This window comes from Melanerpes formicivorus, unplaced genomic scaffold (genome assembly GCF_026170545.1).
Source record: "Melanerpes formicivorus ecotype bairdi unplaced genomic scaffold, bMelFor1.0.p_v2 SCAF_56, whole genome shotgun sequence".
Taxonomy (NCBI): Eukaryota; Metazoa; Chordata; class Aves; order Piciformes; family Picidae; genus Melanerpes; species Melanerpes formicivorus.
In genome coordinates, this window is record NW_027142408.1 from 1,840,106 (window position 1) to 1,863,382 (window position 23,277).

General features: G+C 44.5%; 1 protein-coding gene across 7 annotated transcripts in view; it reads right to left on the reverse strand.

The window, feature by feature from the left end:
* Positions 1 to 23,277, reverse strand: part of VPS13B (vacuolar protein sorting 13 homolog B) — a 327,581-nt gene that overhangs the window by 152,089 nt on the left and 152,215 nt on the right. For 5 of the 7 annotated variants that reach the window (XM_068161154.1, XM_068161155.1, XM_068161156.1 and 2 more), the window contains 8 exons: positions 20,288 to 20,522; positions 17,728 to 17,948; positions 13,225 to 13,431; positions 6,099 to 6,270; positions 4,386 to 4,500; positions 3,300 to 3,441; positions 2,599 to 3,007; positions 533 to 583 (listed from right to left, as the gene is read on the reverse strand). In XM_068161154.1, coding sequence (XP_068017255.1) covers positions 533 to 583; positions 2,599 to 3,007; positions 3,300 to 3,441; positions 4,386 to 4,500; positions 6,099 to 6,270; positions 13,225 to 13,431; positions 17,728 to 17,948; positions 20,288 to 20,522 — 1,552 coding nt within the window. The remainder of the gene's footprint in view (positions 1 to 532; positions 584 to 2,598; positions 3,008 to 3,299; positions 3,442 to 4,385; positions 4,501 to 6,098; positions 6,271 to 13,224; positions 13,432 to 17,727; positions 17,949 to 20,287; positions 20,523 to 23,277) is intronic. The other 2 variants (XM_068161158.1, XM_068161157.1) reach the window with 1 other exon arrangement.

Below are 23,277 nucleotides of genomic sequence, written 5' to 3' on the forward strand. Positions count from 1 at the left end.
CATTTATTCACCAGGCTGCCTTTTCTCTTTCACTAGCAACAAATTCATCATGTCCCTTCCACTGATCCTGGATATTTTGCTCCCAGTGCAATTCCTGCTGTCCTCAAACTGGCCAGATGTGGATTTTCCCTGTCTTTACTGCCTTCTATCAGGATTTTTTGCCATTTACAAGTTTTACTTATAGTGTTCTGCTGTGCATTAATTCTTGCTTCTATTTGCTATCCATTGCTTTTATAGCTTTAGTTGTCTTCATCATTAAGAGAGGGTAGAAAGTTGGAGAGATCTTGAAACACCACCTGCATCTGGGTTGGGCCACCCCCAGGCACAGATCCAGGCTGGGTGCAGAGTGGGTTGAGAGCAGCCCTGGAGAAAGAGCCTTGGGGGTGTTGGGTGCTGAGCAGCTCCCCAGGAGCCAGCAGTGCCCTCCTGCAGCCCAGCAGGCAGCTGTGTGCTGGGCTGCAGCCAGAGGAGTGTGGGCAGCAGGGCAAGAGAGGGGATTCTGCCCCTTGGCTCTGCTCTGCTGAGAACTCACCTCCAATCCTTCCTCCAGTTCTGGTGTTCCCAGCATGAGAGGGACACAGAGCTGCTGGGAGTGAAGAAAGCATTATGGGGGCAAACTCTGCAATGTATCACACTCTTCTGACCTAACACACCTCTAATGTGGGTCATACTCAACTCTCACTCCTTACCACTGCTTCTAATTGCTATGGTTCTTGAAGGCAAGAAGCAAGAGAAAAGTGATTTAGCAGACATTCAGAAACAGATGAGAATTTGGGGAAATCATGGGTGAAAGAAGAAGTGCAAGCAGAATATTGCTGATTTTCTCAGTGAGGATATTTCAGAAGTTAGTTGGCTTTCTTGCTAATTCAGCAAAGCTGCATTTATCATTATTCTTCCAAAGCATGAAGGTTTTTCCTTCCTACAGCCATGCTTACCCACAGTAATTCTGCTCTTTTCATGCATTTATGAGCAAAGGATCATTGCTAATAATTTCTTTTTAATACAGCCACAGAGCTACAAAAACCATAGTTAGAAAGATTTCCTTGATAGCACGCCCTGGAACTCCTTTCCAACTAGAATCATCATTCTTCCTTGCCAACACAGGCAGTCTAATTTTATCTGCCTGTGTTCTCAGCAGTCCCAGTTGGAGAACTGCAGAGGATGTTGGCAAAACAAAAGTTCTATGTAAATTCCCACTGTCTGCACTCCTTGCAGTTAGGTTATGAGAACAGTCTAAAGACTGTACTCTTAGGATTAGATTGTGTGCTGTTGCATAGAATAGCAAACCCCCTACCCCTATAGGCTGATGTCAATATCTCATGGCAGCATTAAAAAAATGTTTCCTTTTCCTTTTTCAGTCTCTAGAACTGTTGGCAATGGCAGTGATTGTGTTCCTGACAGCTGTCACCAGGTGTAAAGCCAATGGCATCCTGGGCTGCACTGATACTCATGTCCAGCTTTGCTCTTGTGAGACCCCACCAGGAGTACACTGCCCAGCTCTGGGGGCCTCGATGCAAGAAAGATGTGGACCTGATGGAGAGAGTCCACAGGAGGGCCAAGGAAGCAATCAGAGGGCTGGAGCACCTCTCCTATGAAGATAGGCTAAGTAAGCTGGGGTTGCTCAGCCTGGAGAAAAGAACAATCCAGGAAGACCTTAGAGCAGCCTTCCAGCACTTGGAAGGATCCTACAAGTGAGCTGTTTCCAAAGGCCTCCAGTGACAGGGAAAGGGGCAGTGGTTTTAGACTAGAGCAGGGTAGAGTTAGACTGGACATCAAGAGGAAATTCTTTACTATGAGGGTAGTGGAAGACTGGAACAGGTTTCCCAGGGAGCTGGCTGAGATCCCATCCCTGGAGACATTCAAGATCAGGCTTGAGCAACCCGATCTACATGGGGCTGCTCCTGTTCACTGAAGGGGGATTGAACTAGATGACCTCTAGATGGCCCTTCCAACCCAATGCATTCTATGAGTGCAACAGGGATGTAAATACATTTTATGTATGAAAAGGAAATAATTTCTCACCAAAAAAAGTATTATCTATCAATCAGATGGCTACTGCCTGTTGTTTGAAAGAACATCTGACTCCAGCCACACTTCTGGAAATACCTGAGAGCCTCTTGCATAAGAGAGTCTGAAAAGCTTCAACTAACACTTACTACATAGATGATAAATGCATCTGCTCAGTTGGGACTAGACACAAGGTACATCTGAATCACATTCATGCCCCTGCTTTCACTAGTGCATGGGTTCCTAGGTGCCCATTCCACAAGAGCTAAGGCTCCCTGCATATGCCTCCTGGCTGCAATAGGCATCCACAGAAGACTGAACTGGTCTCAACATTATAAGAGTTACCACAAATCACTGCTGCAGAATTGGGTTCTCTTTTCACAGTTTTTGACCACTTTTTGTTAGATTCATATTTTAAATGCAAACTTAAAAGAAGCTTTCAGCAAATCTGCAGAGCAGTGGCATCAGAGCTATGTTTCCTAACTGACCCCTACAACTGAAGGCACTAGCAGCAGTCAATGATTTAACCAAGTTAGAGCATTTATCTACACCAGAGAACAGCAAAAAAGACCCTAGCATAAAATACTGTACCCTCTGCAGGGTGATGATCTTCCTCATTTCTGGGGAAGAAGACTCTTATGACACCGGTGTTGACATAAATCAGAGGCAAGTTGCGGGAAGTCAGAGCATGAGTCCTCATGGGTTGGCCTGGTGACTTTCTCTTCTCCTTTGGGCTCCTCGGCAGCCTGGCTTGAAAAATGCTTGCAATTGCATTGAGCAGGGGAAAACAGAGGACAACATCAAAAGCTTGAGCAGAGAGAAGGATCTCATGAAGAAAGTGAGGGGAACCATCAGTGTGACCTTCGGACAGCTTATGGAACGTCCTCCGTTCATTCCTTGAGATCAGCTTGTGCCGGACGTTCTTTGTCACTGCTTTGGTGTAAGTGAGAGAAAGGAACCCATGCTGTTGGTGTGAGCCATCCAGAAGTTTTGCAGTTGTCTGTTTCAAGGGATAAAACACATAAATAAATAAAATTCTCTACCTACAAAGAACCCAAAAAAGACTGACAACTACTATGAAACAAGAGGGAACCAACCCAGGTAATGCAATCAACGAGGTAGAATAACCAATAGCATAACCAAGTGTAATCACTAATACATAACTGATATTCAGTACCACAAAATACAATTGATGACAAGAAACTAAGGCCATTTTGGGGTTTGGGTTTAAATTCCAACTGGCATTTCTCAGTGGATGTTGTGTAGTAACAGGTTTGAAGCAAGGTTCTCACCGAGGGGAAGAAGCCGGAGAAGTTACTGAAAGGGTCCTGCTTGCTGACGGGTCGAACCAGCAAGGTGCGTCTGTTCAGCTTGTCAGTGCAGGAAAGGAACACACCTCCACACTGCCCCAGCGACCAGCAGTCTCCCCCAAGGCTTGAGCCAATGCAGGAGGCATAGCAGAGGAGATGAACAAAAAGGAACAAATTAAAAATGGCTCTAAGCAAAAAAAAGTTACAACAAATGTGCTTTGGAGCCAACCTGACCTTGATGACCCCCCCAGGGAGGAGGCAGCCACAACCTCCCTGCACAGCCTATTCCAGACTGTCACCACCCTCCTACTGAAGAACTTCTTCCTAAGCTCCATTCTAACCCTGCTCTGCCTCAGCTTCAAACCATTCCCCCTTGGCCTGTCTCTAGACCCCCGCAGGAAAAGTCTCTCTGCAGCCTTCCTGTAGCATCCCTTCAGGCATTGCCAGGCAGCTCTAAAGTCCCCCTGGAATCTTCTCTTCTCCAGGCTGAACACCCCCAGCTCCCTCAGCCTGTCCTCATAGCAGAGGTGCTCCAGCCCTTGGAACATCTTTGTGGCCTTCCTCTGGACTTGTTCCAGCAGCTCTGTGTCCTTTCCTGGGGTATGTCTGCACAACATTATGCTGTATCACACAGATGATCTGCTTAGCTCCCTGGGTTGGGGTTACTGAGCCATGGCAATGGAAACAAATCTATTTTGTAGCCATTTCTTTTTAATATCCAAGAGTGCAGTACCATAAATCATCAAATATTGGCACTTGCCAACACACAATGAGGCACTACTTAAAGAATTCCCCATTCAGATGTTCTCCTATAATGGACAGACTTCTGTTTAATGTACAACAGAGCACTACATGTAAATAATTGCTCCCTTGATTTGCAATGGTTTCTAAGTATTCCTTTGCAACCAGATAGCAATAACAATTCCATTTTCTCAGAATTCTTAGAAGGTCAGGATAATTTCACAGAAGTGAGCAATTTACTTTAAATTCAAGTTAAGAATTAAGAAAAACCCCACCTGCCTCCTCCTTTGAGCCTGAAATTAAAGCAGAGCAAGCCCCAGGAATTACCTGTTCCTGTAATGGTCAATATTGAAGCTTTCAATTTTACATTTGATTTTGGTATAGACATCCTGCATATCCACTGAGGCACTGAGATCTTCCAGTTCACTGACAACACAAACTTCTGCAACAGTCCAGGAAAACCACAAGGTATTGCTTATGCATCTGAAACTTGCAGGCTGTAAAGCAAGCAACGTGTCCGAGCCCCCCCATTTGGTGAAGAGGCTAATGCTGATTCTACCCAAAGTTTGCTCCAAAAGCGTTTTTTTGGCTCAGGTGCCACACAGACAGGAACCAGGAAAAAAAAATCCAAGAATCCAAATCTTTTCATGCAGAGATGTAGAGAGGTTTTACAGTATCACTAAGGCTGGAAGAGACCTCAAAGATCACTGAGTCCAACCTGTCCCCACAGATAGATATTGGGTATTGGATTTTTAGTTCAGCTGTTCATAATATAAGGCATCCAAAAAATGAACATTTTTTGGGTCAAGACATTTACTCCAGCAACACTTGGCATTTCTTTCCCCCATTTTTTTCAAACCAAAGGCTCAAGTACATCTCTTGGGAAATCAGCTTCCATCAGCAGTCTCCTCATCCCACTTCTCTGAGTCACAATGGCAATTTCTAAGCAGCAGCGTTTCAAGTCCTGCAGTACATTCACAGAATCCAAGTTGCTTCCAAACAATCAATGCTTGGGTGATAATCTGACTTCAGTCTCAAGGGAGAAAGGAGAAGCTGTGCACCACACACATCTCTTTTCAACACCTAAGTGGAAAACTTCTGCCTTGAACTCCATACTAAACCTTCCAGGATTCCAAGGGCTGTACTGTGAGGTTACTTGTCTAAACATGGGCATACACAAACCAAACTACTAAATCCTAGCCAAACTCAAATTGATTGCTTCTAATGACATAAGTGCACCACCCACTGGGGCACCCACATTGGTTAGTCAAATAACCAATTTCGTTTCAATTTAATCATCTTTCCACACAGAGGTGGTTTGTGGCAAAGCACAACCCTGCTTTTGTGCACTCACCTAACTACAGCTAGTTACTGCAGTGTAAAATAGAGCTCTAACCCCAAACTTCTGCATGGCAGTGTTTAGTGTTGATACAAAATGCTTGGAGTAATAATAATAATAATAATAAACCAGGTTGGAAGAGACCTTCAAGATCATCGTGTCCAACCCATCAACCAATCCAACCCACCTAAACAACTAACCCATGGCATCAAGCACCCCATCAAGTCTCCTCCTGAACACCTCCAGTGATGGTGACTCCACCACCTCCCTGGGCAGCACATTCCAATGGGCAATCACTCTCTCTGTATAGAACTTCTTCCTAACATCCAACCTAAACCTCCCCTGGCACAGTCTGAGACTGTGTCCTCTTGTTCTGGTGCTGGCTGCCTGGGAGAAGAGACCAACCTCTGCCTGTCTACAACCTCCCTTCAGGTAGTTGTAGAGAGCAATAAGGTCACCCCTGAGTCTCCTCCTTTCCAGGCTAAGCAACCCCAGCTCCCTCAGCCTCTCTTCACAGGGCTGTGTTCCAAACCCCTCACCAACTTCGTTGCCCTTCTCTGGACTCGTTCCAGCAAGTCAACCTCCTTCCTAACCTGAGGGGCCCAGAACTGGACACAGGACTCGAGGTGCAGCCTCACATAGCTAACAGTGTGCTGTAAAATAGCCGAAGGGATCGAAGAGCAGCAAACAAGGCTGAATACCTGTGCCATTGTTTCTAGGATCAGGAGCAAAGAACTTGATGGTAATCTTTGGCAACATCCACTGCATCCACAGGCTGACACGGCCACTGGAGACTCCAATGTTACTGGTGGTTTGTTCCAACGTAATGGAGTCTGAGAATGGGGAATCATCACCGCCCTGAAGAGAATCACCCTAGAAAGCAGACACACAAGTTGTGGAAAACAAACTACTGCTTTGCATTGGTCCTCATTTTCCTCCCATCTGGACTAATGCAGATGTCCAGACTACATAAACACAGGCTCAGTGCTGGTATGTTTGAGTCAAGGCATTTTTTAACATCAGGAGAAAAATAAAATACCTATATATTAAGGTTTTTTTAGGTAGAGGTAACAGACTTTGGCAATGATTCTGTGGTAAAACTGTAAGGCTCCAGGACATAGTTCCACTTGGTGTAGAGAGCTTTCCTCATCAACTCTGTGCTAATGAAATACTATCAATGAAAAACAACCAACCACAGGCTGATAGGAATGTTCTGAGATGCAGTGGGGAAGAGGATAAGAGTGATGAAAGTCAAAGGAGCAAAGAGCTGTTGAAGGGGCCAGAGGAAGAGCCACCCAGGCTGGTCATACCACTACACCACAAACACACTGGTTGGTGAGTGTTGGGGGGTTTTTGACCTTCTTCTATGTGCTTCCCTGTAACTCAGTTTTAATGAGTCTTTATTTGTACATTACAAATAAAGTCATCATCCTGACATCAGAGAAGCCTCCTCCTTTGCCATGACTTGCGACTTCACGCCATCGGCATGGCTTCAGTTCTATGCCTTCCAATATCTGCCAATGAATTCCTTCCTTCTGGTTTCTTTTGTGTAACTCCTCCACGTGGTTCTTTGACACTGCCACACCCTCCTAATTTGCCTTGGACTGAGATCTCAAAAAGATGATGCTTCTGTGTTGAACTTCCATTGTGTCTGAGGTGACTTCTCATCAAATCTCATGCTTTAGAGACATTGGAGTCAGCAGTACTCTGGAATTGAGGGATGCCTTCAGCAGCTTTGAAGGAAGGAGTCAGGAAAGGACAATTTCCCTTTGATGGCATCTTCAGATAGATTTCACAGGGTATCAAGAAACAGAAGTCAATTCAAGGTTAAGGAAAGAGAGAAACACTACTTATTTAAACCTAAGAATTTGTTTACAGTTCAAGTCAAAGTTCAAGCCACTGTTGATGTTTTGTGAACTGATATGCTGCACTCTCTTCCTTTTGTTCTATTACAAACATGGATTTATTTATTTGTTCATTTGTTTGTTTATTAACAGCTGGACCCTTTTCCAAATTCCTTCTGTACTGCAGCACTTTAGGCACACTTTGCCAAACTGCAATTTATAAGCTGTGATGGAGGAGGTGGGAATGAGAGGCAGCCTCCTCCTCACCCTCCATACACACCCTGATTCTCCCACTGGACATGTTCCAAAATGCTTTTTTTCTAAGAAGAATCAACTTTGTACTGAAATGTTGGCAGATGTCTCGATTTCTAGCAGTTAAAACATGAAGAAAACAATAGTAAATGAAACTGAATAGTGTACAGTTAACAGCAAATACGCACTGCCACCACGGTAAGTTTTGACTTGTACACTTGGGTTATTCTACTTCCATTAATTTAATGTGTTCAGGTGTTTTATTAATGTTGGTTTAACTCCCCTTCTTTTTCCTTTGCCCACAGAGAGCTGTTTTGTGTTTAGTGGTTTGAGTATACAGATAACTTAGTCCTGTAGGAAATGGAGGCCATCCTTTCCCCACACTTTTCTTTAAAAGCTGACTTTCTGAAGACATGAAATGATGTACTGTTCCTGTCACAGAAGCAGTCAGTTGAGCATTCTGGCACAAGGTTACTTGTAATGGTTTTTGTGAGGTTCTTGAAGAGCTGGAGTTATCTATCATAACCTGAGACACATGTAAAAAGCAAACTAACTCAGGAATGTGCAGTCAAATTTAACAGCTGCAAATTCTGCATTTGGGGGCCCCTACCAACTTCCCAGCCCATTATATTGATGAAGTTTACCAAGAAACAGAGTTACAGGCTCTGGCCCAGGTGTATCAATAGAAACTGATTCTCCTTTTCTAAAGACATAATGGAACAGACCAGATGAGATGCTATAATCAAAAACTACAGAGGTAAGGAAAAGAGGCCAAGGTGCTTGCAGCTTCCACTCCTACTGCTAGAGCTAAGCTTTCACTGGCATCAGAGAATGGCTCAGGTTGGAAGGGACCTCGGAGCTCATCTCCTCCAGCCTCCCTGCCATGGGCAGGGACACCTCTCAACTAGACTCAGTTGCTCAAGGCCCCATCCAACCTGTTGTGGGGGAGGGAGAGCTAGGCCTTCTCTCTCAACCCACTACAGGCCTTGAACACCCCCAGGGAGGAGGCAAACATGAGCATCATTCCAATGTTGTTTGTGCTCATGCTTGTCTGATTTGCAGATGTTTCTCAGACTTTAGTTCCTGTAGCATGTGAGGTGACTTCACTAAATCCTGTTCAAACTGTGTGGCACACACTCCTGTCGCTGCACAACCAAACTCCAGGAAGGCACAAGTGAGCCCTAGGCGTGCAGGTAGACAACTTGACAAAGAACATCAGGCTTTGCCTTTCTAAGGCTGAAATACAGGATGTTGATGTCAAACACAGCTAACAGAAACAGGAGAATTGGGAACTTCTGGACACAGGCAGAGGCAGAGTAAGCTGAGGATCAGACACTCGGAGCATGATTTTGGAACTTGTTCTACCACGCAGCCTGCAAGTCCTACCCAGGGCCTCGACTCACATGTGCTCAGTTTTGTAGTGTAATTCTGTACTCAGGTTACCACATTCCCACCCAATATTCCAAGTTACTTCTGTGGACTACTGCTTGGACCAGCCACCTTGAGAATACAGCTGAAGGCATGAAGCGGAGGCTTTCATGGATAACAGCTTCTGCGTGCAGCAGTGCCAGCTGCGGAGCTGACCAACAGATAGCCCCAGCTGCCCAGCGCCGTGGCCCTGCTCCTCCCGTTCTCCTGCTCTCCAGTTCAACGTGAACACACTGATTATTTTCTGCCATTTAACCATATGTAAACAGTTGAATTGGCCCATTTTCTTTTGCAGTGGCAGAGGCAATGCAGATGTTCCTCTGAAGGCAGATGTTGCTATATGGCTATCCTTTGGGAGGAGAAAAATGAAGAGATCGCGTTTCTCCTTAGCGTTCTGTTAAGGTTTCTGTAACCAGAACCATCGGGCAGTCACAGGGGCTGCAAAACTGATGGTCTGCAGGAGCTGACATCTATCTCTTTTATTGTTGTTTTGTTTTGCTTTGAATAAACTCAAATTCTTAGGGATATTTTACAGGGGAAGATGAAGAAACTGAAGTGAGAAGAGAGGCTGCATTATTCTTGTTTCCACTTTGGATTTTCAGCACCCAGCCTGCTGCAGTTAAAAATGTTTATGCATTCATTTTCTGCTCTGTTTCCAGATCTCCAGAAAAATCAAGTTAAAAGAGTGGGAAACCCTGAACTATTTTCCCACAACTTTTCATGCCAAGACCTAAAATATACAACTTAATTCTTTCGCCGATTGTTGCAAATTGACCAATATGCTAAGTTTATTTTCTTTGCAGAATTTATCTTTGTTCATCAGGAAGACCCAAACATAAGAAGCCTTCATCCTTGGCCTGCCCAAAGCTCAGGGATGATCACAGTTTGGCCACACTAATGCTATGCCTTATCAAAATAACTCCTGCGTTCTTGCTTAATCACCAAGCTTCCCCAAGGACTAAACACTTCTACCACTGTTTGTACTTAAGTAAACAGTAACAAGTGGCCTGTTGTAGTCTGTACTACCTTTGCTTTTGCTGCTCCAAAGGAGGGATGGTAAAAATGATAAAGTGCTTCCAGCCCTCCAGTACTTAAGCCTCTCATTCATGTTTCCCTGTCTTACCACCACCCAGACTCGAGTGCAGCGAGCTAGGTAGCTTCATGCACACAGCACTGTGGTGCTCACTATCAGCTTGTCAGCACGAAAAGAATTACACACAGCTTAAAATATAAATCATCCCCGGCTCACATAAACAAATCACTTCTTTTGCTGTTGAATATAAACAGTCCTGAGAGTTTGCTTTCTTCTGATTCATTTATAGCAAGTCCATTGCAGCTGAAAGAAGCTTTAAAAATAATCATTTGTCTCCTACAGAACAAAATAACACATTAAACCAGAAAATCTCAAAACTCAAACCCCCTTCCTCCCCCATCACACAGCACAGTATTTTTGTTTGATGGATTTCAAGATTTAAAGACTTTCTAAACAAAAAAAAAAAAAAAAATAGGAAGATCTGAAGAAAACACAGCCTCTGATAAAACACAAACCTCTGGAAAATTGCCCTAAGTCAAACCTGCTGAAATACACATTACTTAATTACTCTCTATACTTCATTGCTGCCTGTTGGCAGTGCTGGCTATAAAATATCCAGCTGCAAGGTGAAGTTGGGGCTGATGTACTTGATTTTGATGTTTTGCCTGCTCTATTTCTTCCATTAGAAATATTACTGCTATAACAGTCTGGGGGAAAAAAATGTTATCATTTATAAATACAGAGACCTACTTTCCAGATCATAGAATCACAGAATCAACCAGGTTGGAAGGGATCTCCAAGATCATCCAGTCCAACCTATCACCCAGCTCTATCCAATTAACTAGACCATGGCAACTAAGCGCCTTATCCAGTCTCTTCTTGAAGCTCTCCAGGGACAGTGACTCCACCACCTCCCTGGGCAGCACATTCCAATAGCAAATCACTCCCTCTGTGAAGAACTTCTTCCTAATATCCAGCCTGAACCTCCCCTGGCTACAGCCTCCCTTCAGGTTGTAGACAGGATTGAGGTCTCCCCTGAGCCTCCTCTTCTCCAGGCTAAGCAGCCCCAGCTCCCTCAGCCTCTCCTCACAGGGCTGTGCTCCAGACCCTTCCCCAGCTTTGTTGCCCTTCTCTGGACACCTTCCAGCATCTCAACATCCCTCTTGAATTTAGAGGCCCAGAACTGGACACAGGACTCAAGGTGTGGCCTAACCAATGCTGAGTACAGGGGAAGAATAACCTCCCTTGTCCTGCTGGCCACACTATACTAATACAGGCCATTGGCTCTCATGGTCACAAACAACATGGACCTAGATTTGCCCCCACTGACTTCTTTGTGACTAACATTAGGCCAATATTAAGTACCTTCAAACATCTAAAAACCAAAATATGCCTTTATAAGTAGTCAATACCAATGTCTTAGAGAATGCAAAGATGTGAAACATTTAAATTATGTGAAACATTTAAAGAGATTAAAATAAAAGTATTTTTCTTCTTCTCCAAGGATTTGCAAGGGTTTTTTTCAGGCCTGCCTGTCCCAAGACAGCAATCAATTTGTTGGTATTAGGTGCCCTGACCAGTGAGTTCCTGCACTGTAACTGCCTCATCTGCTTTTATCACTCAGGCTCTGTGGGATGGGAAAGGAGTGGTCCAGCTCCAACCAGCAGCAAAGCCATAGGCAGAGAGAAATCAGGCCCAGGAAAATGGTAGAATGCTGCTCCAGCTCTCTCAGCTGTCTCCATCTTCTCTTTCCACTCTGCTGTTCACTGAAAGCAAGTCATTCTCAGCCACCCTCCACTTCCATGCTGTATCACCTATTATCAGCGGGTTAACTTCCCTGACATCCCAGTTCCTGCAATCACCATTTCTGTGATGTATTAAAGGTAACTTTTGCCTTCCTGTATCCAACCCCTCCCAGTTCCTCAGCACTCAGATTTTCTACACTAGCCTATGAAGAGTATGTGATGCATACCATGACACGAGGCTGACAAGCATTAGGTTACTCTGAACTCCCCTACCCCACTTCTACACTTTTTGAAATTAAAGTTACTTCTTCAGCATCTACCTGGAAAAAATACTCAGAGCTCAACCATACTTTGGTGCAAGACAATGCAGTTGGTTTCTCAAATACCTGTTTGGATTGCACTACTTAGGCTCTTGAGAACAAACAGGGCCTCCAGGTAAAAAGTCTTTTGTGTAAGGCAGATGTCATGCACGATGATCCATATTGGCTATGGAGGACTGTGTCTACACCCAGCAGACAACCTTGGCCCCCTGACAAACAGCATGGCTGAACAGCCTGACATCTGCAGCCCATTAGGCAATGTGACAGGTAGAACTTGCTGCTGCACTTAACAGCAGACCAAAAAATGTTAGAAATCTGTCTCCGTTTCTTGTCCGCAAGGCCTGTCAGCTTCCCCTGCCTGCTTCTGGGGTGGGGGAACAGCTGCATACCTCTCTGTACTGATGCCGCTCAGGTGCATCCCTGCAACTACAGCAGGGTTCTGTGCACATCTGAGCATACTGAGGAGGCCATTTTTCTTCAAATAAAGTCTTTGTTATACAAAACATAGCTGAGGTGCACAGCAGACTGAAGCAGTTCAAAGTAGCAGCTGGAGACAGCAGAACTGACCAGGTTCTCTCTCTCTCTTCACATCAACCATTTTCAAACAAAGGAGAAGCACAATTTCAGGATGGTGCTATCTACAGCTAGGTATGGTGGTGATGACAAAGTCAGTGACTACTCTCAAACAGCTTTCACTGGTGAAACTTCCTACAGTCTCAAACACCTGGCCAAGGACCTGTTCATCCATCTCACTCCCATGGCTGCCAGTACAGTCTACACATGGCAGCTCTCCACTGACACTGTAGTGACTGCCTTCAGCATGACAGGCTGACTGCTGAAGCTCCTTGGAGTGATTCAGGGGCAGCACAGTTATCACAGGTACCCCCAAAACACCAGTTACTGTTTTTATGCCTTATGCCTCATGCTCCTGAACCTGAAAACATGAGCTATCATTATCTGATGAGACTTACTATTCATTCCCTTCAAAGAGCAACAATCCAGACAAACAATAAACACAGAAGCAGAACTGATTGTGGGTTTGTTTGCTCCTTCCTCTTGTTCCACCAAGGAGAGCCAGGAATTGTTCATCACTAGTTTCTTGGAGCAAAGTGACACTACTGCTCTTTCTGCCTCTTGCTTGCCTGCTCCTCCCCACACCTCCTAAGTCAGGCCTTGGGTGGCACTGTGCATGTGCAGAAGCCTACCTCCGTCGTGGTGCCGATGTCGGCAGATGGGCTGTACGTGCTGGTGTCTGGCGGAGCAGTACCAACGCTGCTTTTAACTGGAGAGCTAGGAGGAGCAGGTCCTGTCATGGGTTCAGTGTAGACAGGAGATTGATAGAGAACTCCTTTCCTCTGGATTTTATTCCAAACTTTACTTGTGATCTCAGCCAATTCATACAAAAGCTGCACCTAAAAGAAAAAAAACAAACAACCAAACCCTTTTTTTAAGATGAAACTTTCCTTAATGAGGTCAAGGAAAAATCATCAAAGTCCTCCACTGAGACTTAGAATGTAGCAGAACTGAATTTTTCACCATTTATAGAACTCTGATATGCAGCCACAGTGCAATTAAAGTAACTAACATCAGCTACAGCCCTGTGATTTTGATACAAGTAATGTGTGCCTTGCCCAAACGTACGGTGCGTGGCTCATAAAAACATAACCAGCAACAAGCTCTTGTAAACCTGCTATTAATACCAATGCTAACAATTAAACAAAGGTAACTCGTGCTGTATTTCCTCTGCAGAGATACTGCATGTAGAAACCCAGAAACATGTCAAGTTTATGAAATACTGCCACTGCAGAGAAGATCAATTTAAATGCTATTAAAAATAACGATCCCGGGGGGCACACGAAGCTGTTGGGTGTTTTAAGAAGACTACCCACTATCAAACTCAGCAGTCTCCTGGCATATGTCATTGCAATCTCCAGCACCACACTGTTGAACTTGCACATTGTTTGACTGGGTTCTAAGCTATTTACACAAGTTTTTGTAAATAAGCATTAATCACAGGATCTGTGAGACAACAGACTGCGAGATACTGTATAAAACAAGCTCAGAGAGCGCTGCAAACAATATATCAGCAGACCCACAGCTGGATACCATACCCAACTTGCCACTATAAAAAATGGAAATTCTCATATTTATAAGAACTTTAAGCCTCAGGACACATCTACTCTGTGAAGCTGGCTTCTTATGTGGGCAGAACAGATGCAGCAAAACACTGTTGTCAATCTCCACTTGATACAAAGCAGCACTTGATGCTGTGCGTGAGAGCGTGTGATGAAGGCTCAAAGTACACGCTGCAGCCCTTCCTTAAGAGGTGAAGTGCTGGAATTTTATAAAACCTTCATTCATCTTGCATTTTCTTTTGAAGTCTCAAGGCTTACACTGAGCAGGTCATATACTCCCTTCTGACAGAATTTTTCCTTACAGGAGATAAACTTCTCAGTAGTTTTTTTTGTCTCCTATGCAGCCCAAGCCACAGACGAGCAGGAACTCTGGCTGTGCCAAAAACCTCTTTTAGTTATGCTTTAAAATATTTGGTGTCTGTAGCACTTGAATTACTCATTACAAATTTCTAAGTTTGCCTGAGTCCCTTCCATGGAACTCAGGCAGAACAACTAGTAAGGTCCATCTGACTGATTAATAGAACATTAACTGGTGCTGACACTCTGCTGCCAAAAGAAAGAGTCTCTAGAAAGCTAGCAGGCTACAGGCACAGATCCAAGTCATCCATGCTTGCAACCTCCCCTCCCTCAAGAAACCAAAGGATAATTTGAGCTCTCCTTGCCTTAATGAAGCAGGGCTTCCAGAAATTTAATTATGCTACTGTTCATAAATGCACAAACTAACCCACAAGAAGGAATGATGCCACTTCCTTGTTTACATACAAGCTGATACATAGGGTGAGGAGGTTTGCCGGCAGCTAACCCAACACTGAAGAGTGTAAATCTCACTGGGGCTGCAAGAACCACAATCTGTGACATTAATAATTCCTTATCAGGGAGACTGTCTTTTCAAATTGCTCAGGCTAGGATCTTTGCAGCCTTGGAGTGGCTCTTTGAGACAGCAGCAGCCGTATCTCTGAGCATTGCCACCAACCAGCCAAACAAGAACTATCGCCCTAATACTGTCCCTGAAACCAGAGCCAGAGCAACAACTTCACCACAAAGACAGGCACATTTTGATCAGAGAGAGGTGATCTTCATGGAGGTGTGTTAAAAAGTACACAATACCACAAAAAAGACTCACCCCCAAAAGTTCATTAAAACAACACCCAAGGCAGGTGTTGACATGTAGATCAAATTTAAAGGCCTCAGACATAGAGTTGAAGCTGTGTCTTTCGTAATTTTTAGTACACTTGGGTTTATTCTGCTGGTTGTAACTCATCAAAATGGAAGGCCTTCTACTTCTCTTGTTGCCTGCACTTTTTCACACCAGTAGCCTTAATCTCTTCAACATTCATTTCCAATCGTATTTCATAGAATCCCAGAATGGCTCAGGTTGGAAGGGACCTCAGAGATCATCCACTCCAACCTCCCCTGCCATGGGCAGGGACACCTCTCACCTAGACTCAGCTGATCAAGGCCTCATCCAACCTGGCCATGAACATCCCCAGGGAGGAGGCAGCCACATCCTCCCTGGGCAACCTATTGCAGACTCTCACCACCCTCCTACTGGAGAACGTCTTCCTAAGCTCCAGTCTAAGCCTAGTCTCCCTCAGCTTCAAACCATTCTTCCTTGTCCTGTCTCTAGACACCCTCATGAAAAGTTCCTCTGCAACCTTCCTGTAGGACCCCTTCAGGTATGGAAGGCAGCTCTATGGTCCCCCCAGAGCTAATGTAAGGCCTCTCTTCTTTATAACACAAGTTAGCATCATTATTTTTAGGACACTATTCAGGAGAAGAAAACCCAAACAGGATTAACAGAGTTATTATTTGTTAAGGATTTTCCCCCTCTCACTGCTTCCACCCCCTCTGCAGTAAAACCTCCCATAACCCAGGAAGGCTCCATGGGCTGCTTGGCATGTCTGTGCAGTTCAGCATGTTACAGCATTTCATATTTCAAAACCAGCACATTGCTACAAACCTGAAAACTACAACAAAAGGCAATGTCCTGGCAATTTTGCACACTGGCAATACCTCTGGACTGTAAGTGGCTACAATCAGCAGAACATGGTTCCACATTAAATCATAAGGCTCCCGTAGTAAAACACGTCACCTTTGCTACCATTCCACAAGGTCATTGACTATCACCTACTTGAAGGCTGTCATCCACAGACAAAATACAGCCTGACATGCTGAAGAATCAAATTTCATAGGAGCTCTGCCCTGAATTTATAACTATCAAATGCTGTTTATGTCATTGTATTTTCCATCTTCTCTTCTGCACATCTGGTTAAAGGAGACTGATGGGGTTGGGGTTTTTATGCCTTTTGCATAAGTAAAGCAGAAAGGACAAGTAAGGCAGGTGTAAGGGAGAACACACAGCTCAGCAACCTTCATCAGACTCAGTTAATTTGTCTGCATCCTTTTGGACACAGTAAACAAATGCCACCACAGTGTGCAGGGACATCTTTTAAGACAATAGTATTGGGCTAGATCAAAACCAGTGTCCAGCAAGAGTAGGGCAGTGATGATGCCCCTGTACTTGGAGCTGGTGAGGCTACAGCTTGAGTGCTGGATTGAGTGCTGGGCACCACAGCATAGGAAAGACATTGAAGGGCTGGAGGGTGTCCAGAGGAGAGCAATGAGGCTGCTGAGGGCTTTGGAGGGCATCATATGAGGAGCAGCTGAGGGAGCTGGGGTTGTTTTGTCTGGAGAAGAGAAGGCTGAGGGGAGACCTCATTGCCCTCCACAGCTCCCTGAAAGGAGGTTGGAGTGAGGCTGCTGTTGGTCTCTTTTCCCAAGTAACCAGTGACAGGATGAGAGGAAAGGGGTTTGAGTTCTGCCAGGGGAGGTTTAGGTTGGACATGAGGAGAAACTTCTTTAGTGAGAGAGTGGTGAGGGGTTGACATGGGCTGCCCAGGGAGGTGGTGGAGTCCCCATCCCTGGAGGTGTTCAAGAAGCTGTAGGAGTGGTGCTTCAGGACATAGTTCAGTGGTCATGGTAGTTGGGTTATGGTTGGACTCAATGATCTTAGGTGATTCTGCCTTGGTGTTTCTGTGACTCTATTTGGTCTGATATGCCACAGCACAACTTCATTTTAACATTTCACTCTACTTGTAATATGATTGACATAGAGCTAGGAGCGGTAACTTTTGTTCACACACATTCATTTGTTTGGGTTTTTCCCCCCCCTGTACTAAAGGACACCATTGTTTGTCTAAAAGGCATTTTATGTGGGGGAAAAAAAAGTGAGTTCTCTGAAAATATGGTAAAACATTACACTGAACCACTTCCATCTCTGAATCCACAGTGACAGCACAACAGCAGCATGGCATTTAATGGTACATCTGCAATTCATTTCACTCCACCAGCCAGAAGATGCATTTATGCTGTGGCTATTACATTCTGAAAGAGTTTGAATTACCAAACTCGAGAGAGCTTCAAAGGGAATCCTCATCTAAGCACCTTCGTCTTGATGGCCCAGTCAAAAAAAAACCTCAAATAGAAGAAACCCTCTTCAACAAAGTGCAGAACAATTGTACTTAAACTGAGCTATGTTTGATTTTCTTTCCTAAATCAATTAACCCTACCCACCTGGGGGTTGGAGCACTTTATTTCAAGGGACTCAAGGTCAACGTGGAGGCAGACAACAAACGAGTGTCTGGATTCTGGCCCCGAAGCAAGCAGTTTCTGTGAAGTAACAGCTAAAGTAGATGTGCAGCCCATTGGCTCCACCAAATTCAGTGTCATCTGCTGTCCAAGGAGAGTATACACACTGAAATGATGCAGGCTGATAGTCCATGGAAAAGCATCACCTAATGGTTAACAAGAAGGGAAAACAGTTAAACAATTGCATCAGGAAAATCAGGCTGTTAGCTCCTCCACGGTGTTGTGCTAAACCCCTTTACAACCACAGAATGGCCTAGGTTGGAAGGGGCCTTGGAGATCATCTATCCATCTCACCACCATCAGCAAGTGCAATCAACAGCCATTACACTGACCCTGAAAGCACACAAATATCATTCACCCACCCATTCCATTCCACCCCTGGAAACCCAAACCACAGCAATCCATTCTTTGCAACTTCTTAAGAATTAAAACCCCCTGAGAATGTGATTCTGCTTTGATATCCTCAGTGAACACAACCACATGGCCTTACTATCTGATTGGTTTGAACTATACAGACAATCATGTAGTTTAATACCTTTTTAGGAAGTGATTGAATTGCATTTGTTACTGAACAGAAGTTCAACAGAATCCCTTGCTCTTCACATCCATAAATGCATTTCTGCTTGCATGTGACTTGGCATGACAGAGCTAAGGGATGTCTCTGACTCTTAGTCCTGTGCTCAGAACGTTCCTTTTGGTATTCCTGCAAAGCACAATCACCTCAGCAAAGTATCAGAACTCTGCAAACAAATGGCAGGAGTGGATTGTGGGATGTTGTACCATCCATTTTTACAGCATGTTGACATCTCTGGGTCAATAAGTATCTGAGGAGGATGCAGTATCCCCAAGGGGCAGTGTAACTATGCTGCCTTTCCCTTTTCTGGCTTTCCATGGAGTAAGAAAAATCCATGGGTGAGCACAGAGCTTTTTGAAAGCAAGCCTTTTACTTACCTCTTCTTTATAAAAGAAGGAATGATTTAAACTAAAATAAAACAGCTTCCAGGAAAAGCAATGTTGACTAAATACAATCTCAGAGGGCTGGTAAGCATGCCTCCAGGACAACAGTCTGACCCTGAAGCCTGCTACAGTGACAGCATGCAAATTAAGAGACTGACCCAATAAAAGTGCATCATAATTATTCACATCTAGATGGGAAGAAACAAAGAAAGTGACCCAAAAGCTCTGAAAAGCCTTTTGGTAACAGCCTGTTTAAGGGGGAGTTTTGGCATGGGAGAAGGCTGCAGCTCCATTAGGGAAGCAAAAATATCAAGATTGTGAGAACTTCTGTTTGGCATTATTCCCAGAGCACAAAGCCACACACAAATAAATTCCTTACCATAGGCTTTAGCACAACAAAGGGGATTCCTTTCCCTCACCAGGATCTTTCCTACAAATCTGGATTTGACAAAATTCAAATGACTTCTTCCCTTCAGAAATGGTTTTAATTACATCAGCAGTTTAAAACAAACAAAAGCCTTTGGTTGCATTTATCTTTTATCTGTCACTATGATTAGCAAATTAGATCCCTCCTAGTGAAAGCTATTAGGAAAAAAACACACCTACCTTTCTTTCTCCTCTTTTATTCTTTCTTTCTCTTTTTGCCCTTGCCAGTTGTTGCATCTCTAGTATGACATCCTGTATTAAAATCTACTATTTTGTTGTGAATTTAATGTAGACACAGGGAGGAGAAAAGGGTCCTTCCTCTTCCCCCTCCTCTTTCTCATCCTCTCTCCCTTTCTCTTTCTTTCTTTCTTTCCTCTCTTTTTCTCTTTCTTTCTTTTCTCTTTCCTCCTTCCTCTTTCCTTTTTCTTTCCCCCAAAACATTTTCCCTCTGCCCTGGTCCATCACCAAGAGTTTCCCCTGGCTCTAACAAACCCAACTCATCAGGTGTTCAGTGCTGGTTTGCTGTAACTTACTCCAAGGGAATTTTTGAATCTCAGCACAACCTACCCTGCTGCCTAGGGTTGGTTCAGCATACAGGGTCGTGACACCACTTCCCTGTGGACCTGCTCCAGGGACTGACCACTGCTCAGTAAAAAGCCTCTTCCTAAGGCCCACTCTGAATGTTGTATCCAAGATATTTTTTGGTTTGGTTGGTATTTGGGTAGGTTTTGGGGTTTTGGTTTTGAAGACCTGCCTTCATTCTACCTTGAAATTCCCAACTCACTGCTACCTCCTGTTGCATCGAACTGACTGTTCATGGCTGTTACACAGCAACTTGGATGCCAAAACCAATGAAGGTAAAAGTTGCACCTCTGCTGCCCCTTCCAACCTGAGCCATTCTGATTCTATCACCACACAACCAGCTCTTTGATGATGAGTTTCACTTGGATCTCCACGGGGCAAACCTTCCTGTTAGCATTTGTAGCCATCAACAACACACTGCTACATAAGCAGCACAACATCAGAAGCACTCCAAAGCAAAGGTAATTTTCATAACAGTAATAAATCCAAATTCAAGAGTAACCTTTCTTTATCACATTACCTTCTTCCAGGATGGCTCTCAGCACCACAAAGGGGATTTCCTGCAGTGGTTCCATGTGTTTGTGTCCAGCACTCATGATCTTTATCTGGGGCAGGCAGACAACAAGTGTCCCAGGCATGCTGGCCTGCCCATGGTACCAGCTCCTCACAGTGCCAGGAATATCACCCGACACGATGGTGCTTGGGGACGGCAGGCTCTCGTTGGGGAGGAACACACAGCAAGACTGCACCTCCAGCTGGGAAAAACAAAGCCAGGAGAGATTTGTCAGAGACAGATCACCACTGCCTACCACAGTGTGGAGCAGTCATCTTGGTACAAAACCTCAAGTCACTCATCCACTACGCTTGATTTAAAGTAGTCTTTGCTTTTAGCTGAATTAAGAGCAAAGATCACAGGAAGATGATCACAGGATCACAGAATTATCACAGATTATCTGATCACAGAAAGAAGATCACAGAACCACAGATGATGATCACAGAATCACAGGAAGATGATCACAGGAAGATGATCAGAGGATCACAGGACAATGACACAAAATGCTGGAAATGATATATTCTTGCAAATGACAAGTCTGTGAGGGAGGGGAGGGCAGAAGTGGGATTTGGGTGTGTAAATCTGAGCAGCTTTTCACAAGAAGTGCAATTGAGGCAGGAAATATTCTCACAATAAAGCTGAGAAAATCCTCCTCTTTTTGTAGCTCCTTAGCTACAGCTAACCTCCTTAGCAATAGCTAAGCTCCAGAATGAACACTCTGTGTGTTGTTCCTTTACAGAAAGACTTGTTTCAGGGAGAACTCTCTCTACCTAGTAGTAAACAGCAATGAGGCTGTACAAAAAGGTCAATCATCAAATAGGAGAAGTACAAACTTCAGTGGAAAACTGACTTCAAACCAAGTGGACAGGCACAAGCTTACACAGAGGGAGGGAGAAATCAATGAAGTTCAAAAGGTTCCTGCATCTATTATCCTGTTTGGAGTGCACACCAGAAGCCATGCATGATAGGTTTTCATCTGAAATAGTACTTGTGTGCTCTTTATTTGCAAGCAGTGCTGTTACCCTGAACCATTTCTGACCATTCTGCCACTTCCTTAGGAGCTTCTAGCAGGGGTGAGAGAGCCCAAACCAAGAAGACCTGGACCTAGCAGGGCTTGTTAACGCAGAGGTAGTGCCAGCTGCAGACTGTGTCTTCCCTAGCTCTTCCAAGTGATATTCTGCATCTGGAGCTCAGGCAGTCCCACTAACAGTGCACTCAAGTGTGCAGGCTCAGTGAGCACAAGTTCAGGTCGTCTCTTCATGGTGTTTAGAAAGGTCTGGTGTACAAAATGTCAGAGAGAAGATCCTACTTGCAGCTGGGATAAAAGAACACTTGTCTGCTGTAAACCTATGGAACAGCCTCTCAATGTGACATCATTAAACACATCACAGCTTAAAACTGATAACCGAGGCCTGTGCTCCACAGCCTCGCCCTGAAGGCTCATAGTCCCACCAAGAGCACAACAGGGACTTGCTGGAATCTCGCTGCAGTGCAAGGCCTGGGCCAGCCCAGGGAGAACCCAGATATTCAATCTTTACTTCAGCATTTTCTGTGCCCTTTTGCTTAGACAACCTGACAGGAATTCACTGCAGAAAAATCTCCAGGAGAATTCTGCAAAAATAAATACATTGTTCCATGAGGGCTCTGTTTGTTTCTAGTTTTGGAACCCTTTGAGTTGTAAAATGAACTTAATTACAGCTTTGATAAGTAGTTTATTGATCCAAGGGTGCAGAGTGTACTTTATTTAGACTGGATGAAAAGCAAGGCTGTATTGTTACAGATGTAAGAGATTTGGCTTTGGCTTTCCTTTTTCCCCCCCCTCCACTAGTAAATTAGTCATTGTGTCAATTTGCAGGGATTTTCACAGGGACACATTAGATAGTTTTCTGCTCTATTAGCAACAGGCTGCAGGTCAAGCCATTGTGGGATAATGATAAAAAGATGACAAAAGGAATTCTGATCGGTGTCACTTCTGTTCTATCAGTGCTTGTGCCCAGTAAACAGTTTAGAACAAACCACCCATTCTCATCTCTCTGTCTGTGCTGATGAACATCAAATGCTGCCTGGATGCACAAACCATGTGGCAATAATAATCCACAAACTCCACCAGCTTGGGGAGATCCCACACCTCATCACATTACCAGCAGCAGGATCTACAGAAGGTATTTTCCACAGTACTTTTCAGAAGAGATCTCCATACTTAGCAGAGGTTTTACACCTAATTGACACTTCAGAGCAGCTTTCTGCCCAAGACAAGGCCTTTAGATAATCTTTGGTTTATTTTACTTTGCTGTCTCAAGAATACTGAAATGGTAGTTTGAAGAAGCAGAAGTGTTGTGGAATCTCCTCTACATAAGCAGCTTCTTTGCTATTCATCTTCAGTCTATTCATCTTCAAACAACTGAATGGGAGCTGGACCATGAATTTTGGTGGCAATTCATGATAGTATCACACCCTTGAAAGAGTCCAGCACAGAGCCATAAAGATGCTGCAGGCAGTGGAACATCTCCCTGTGAGCACAGGCACAGGGAGCTGGGGCTTGGAGCCTGAGGGGTGTCCTCATTGCTGGAGATAAAGATGTGGAGGTCAGGATCAGGGATATCCAAGAACAGGACAAGGGGCAAGGGGTGCAAGCTGGAGCAGAGGAGGTGACAGGGAACAGAAGGGAAAAGTTTATCCCTGTGAAGGTGCCAGAGCCCTGGAGCAGGCTGCCCAGAGAGGTTGTGGAGTCTCCTTCTCTGGAGACATCCAAAACCCAGCTGGATGTGCTCCTGTGTGGCCTGCCTTGGGTGATTCTGCTGTGTCAGGGGGGTTGGACTGGGTGATCTCTGGAGGTCCCTTCCAACTCCTACTACCCTGTGGTTCTGTGATTCTGTGTAATATCACAGTTTAGCTAAGGACAGGGTTTGCTTATTTCTGCTTCATTTAAAGTTGATAAATGAATAAATGTTCTTTGG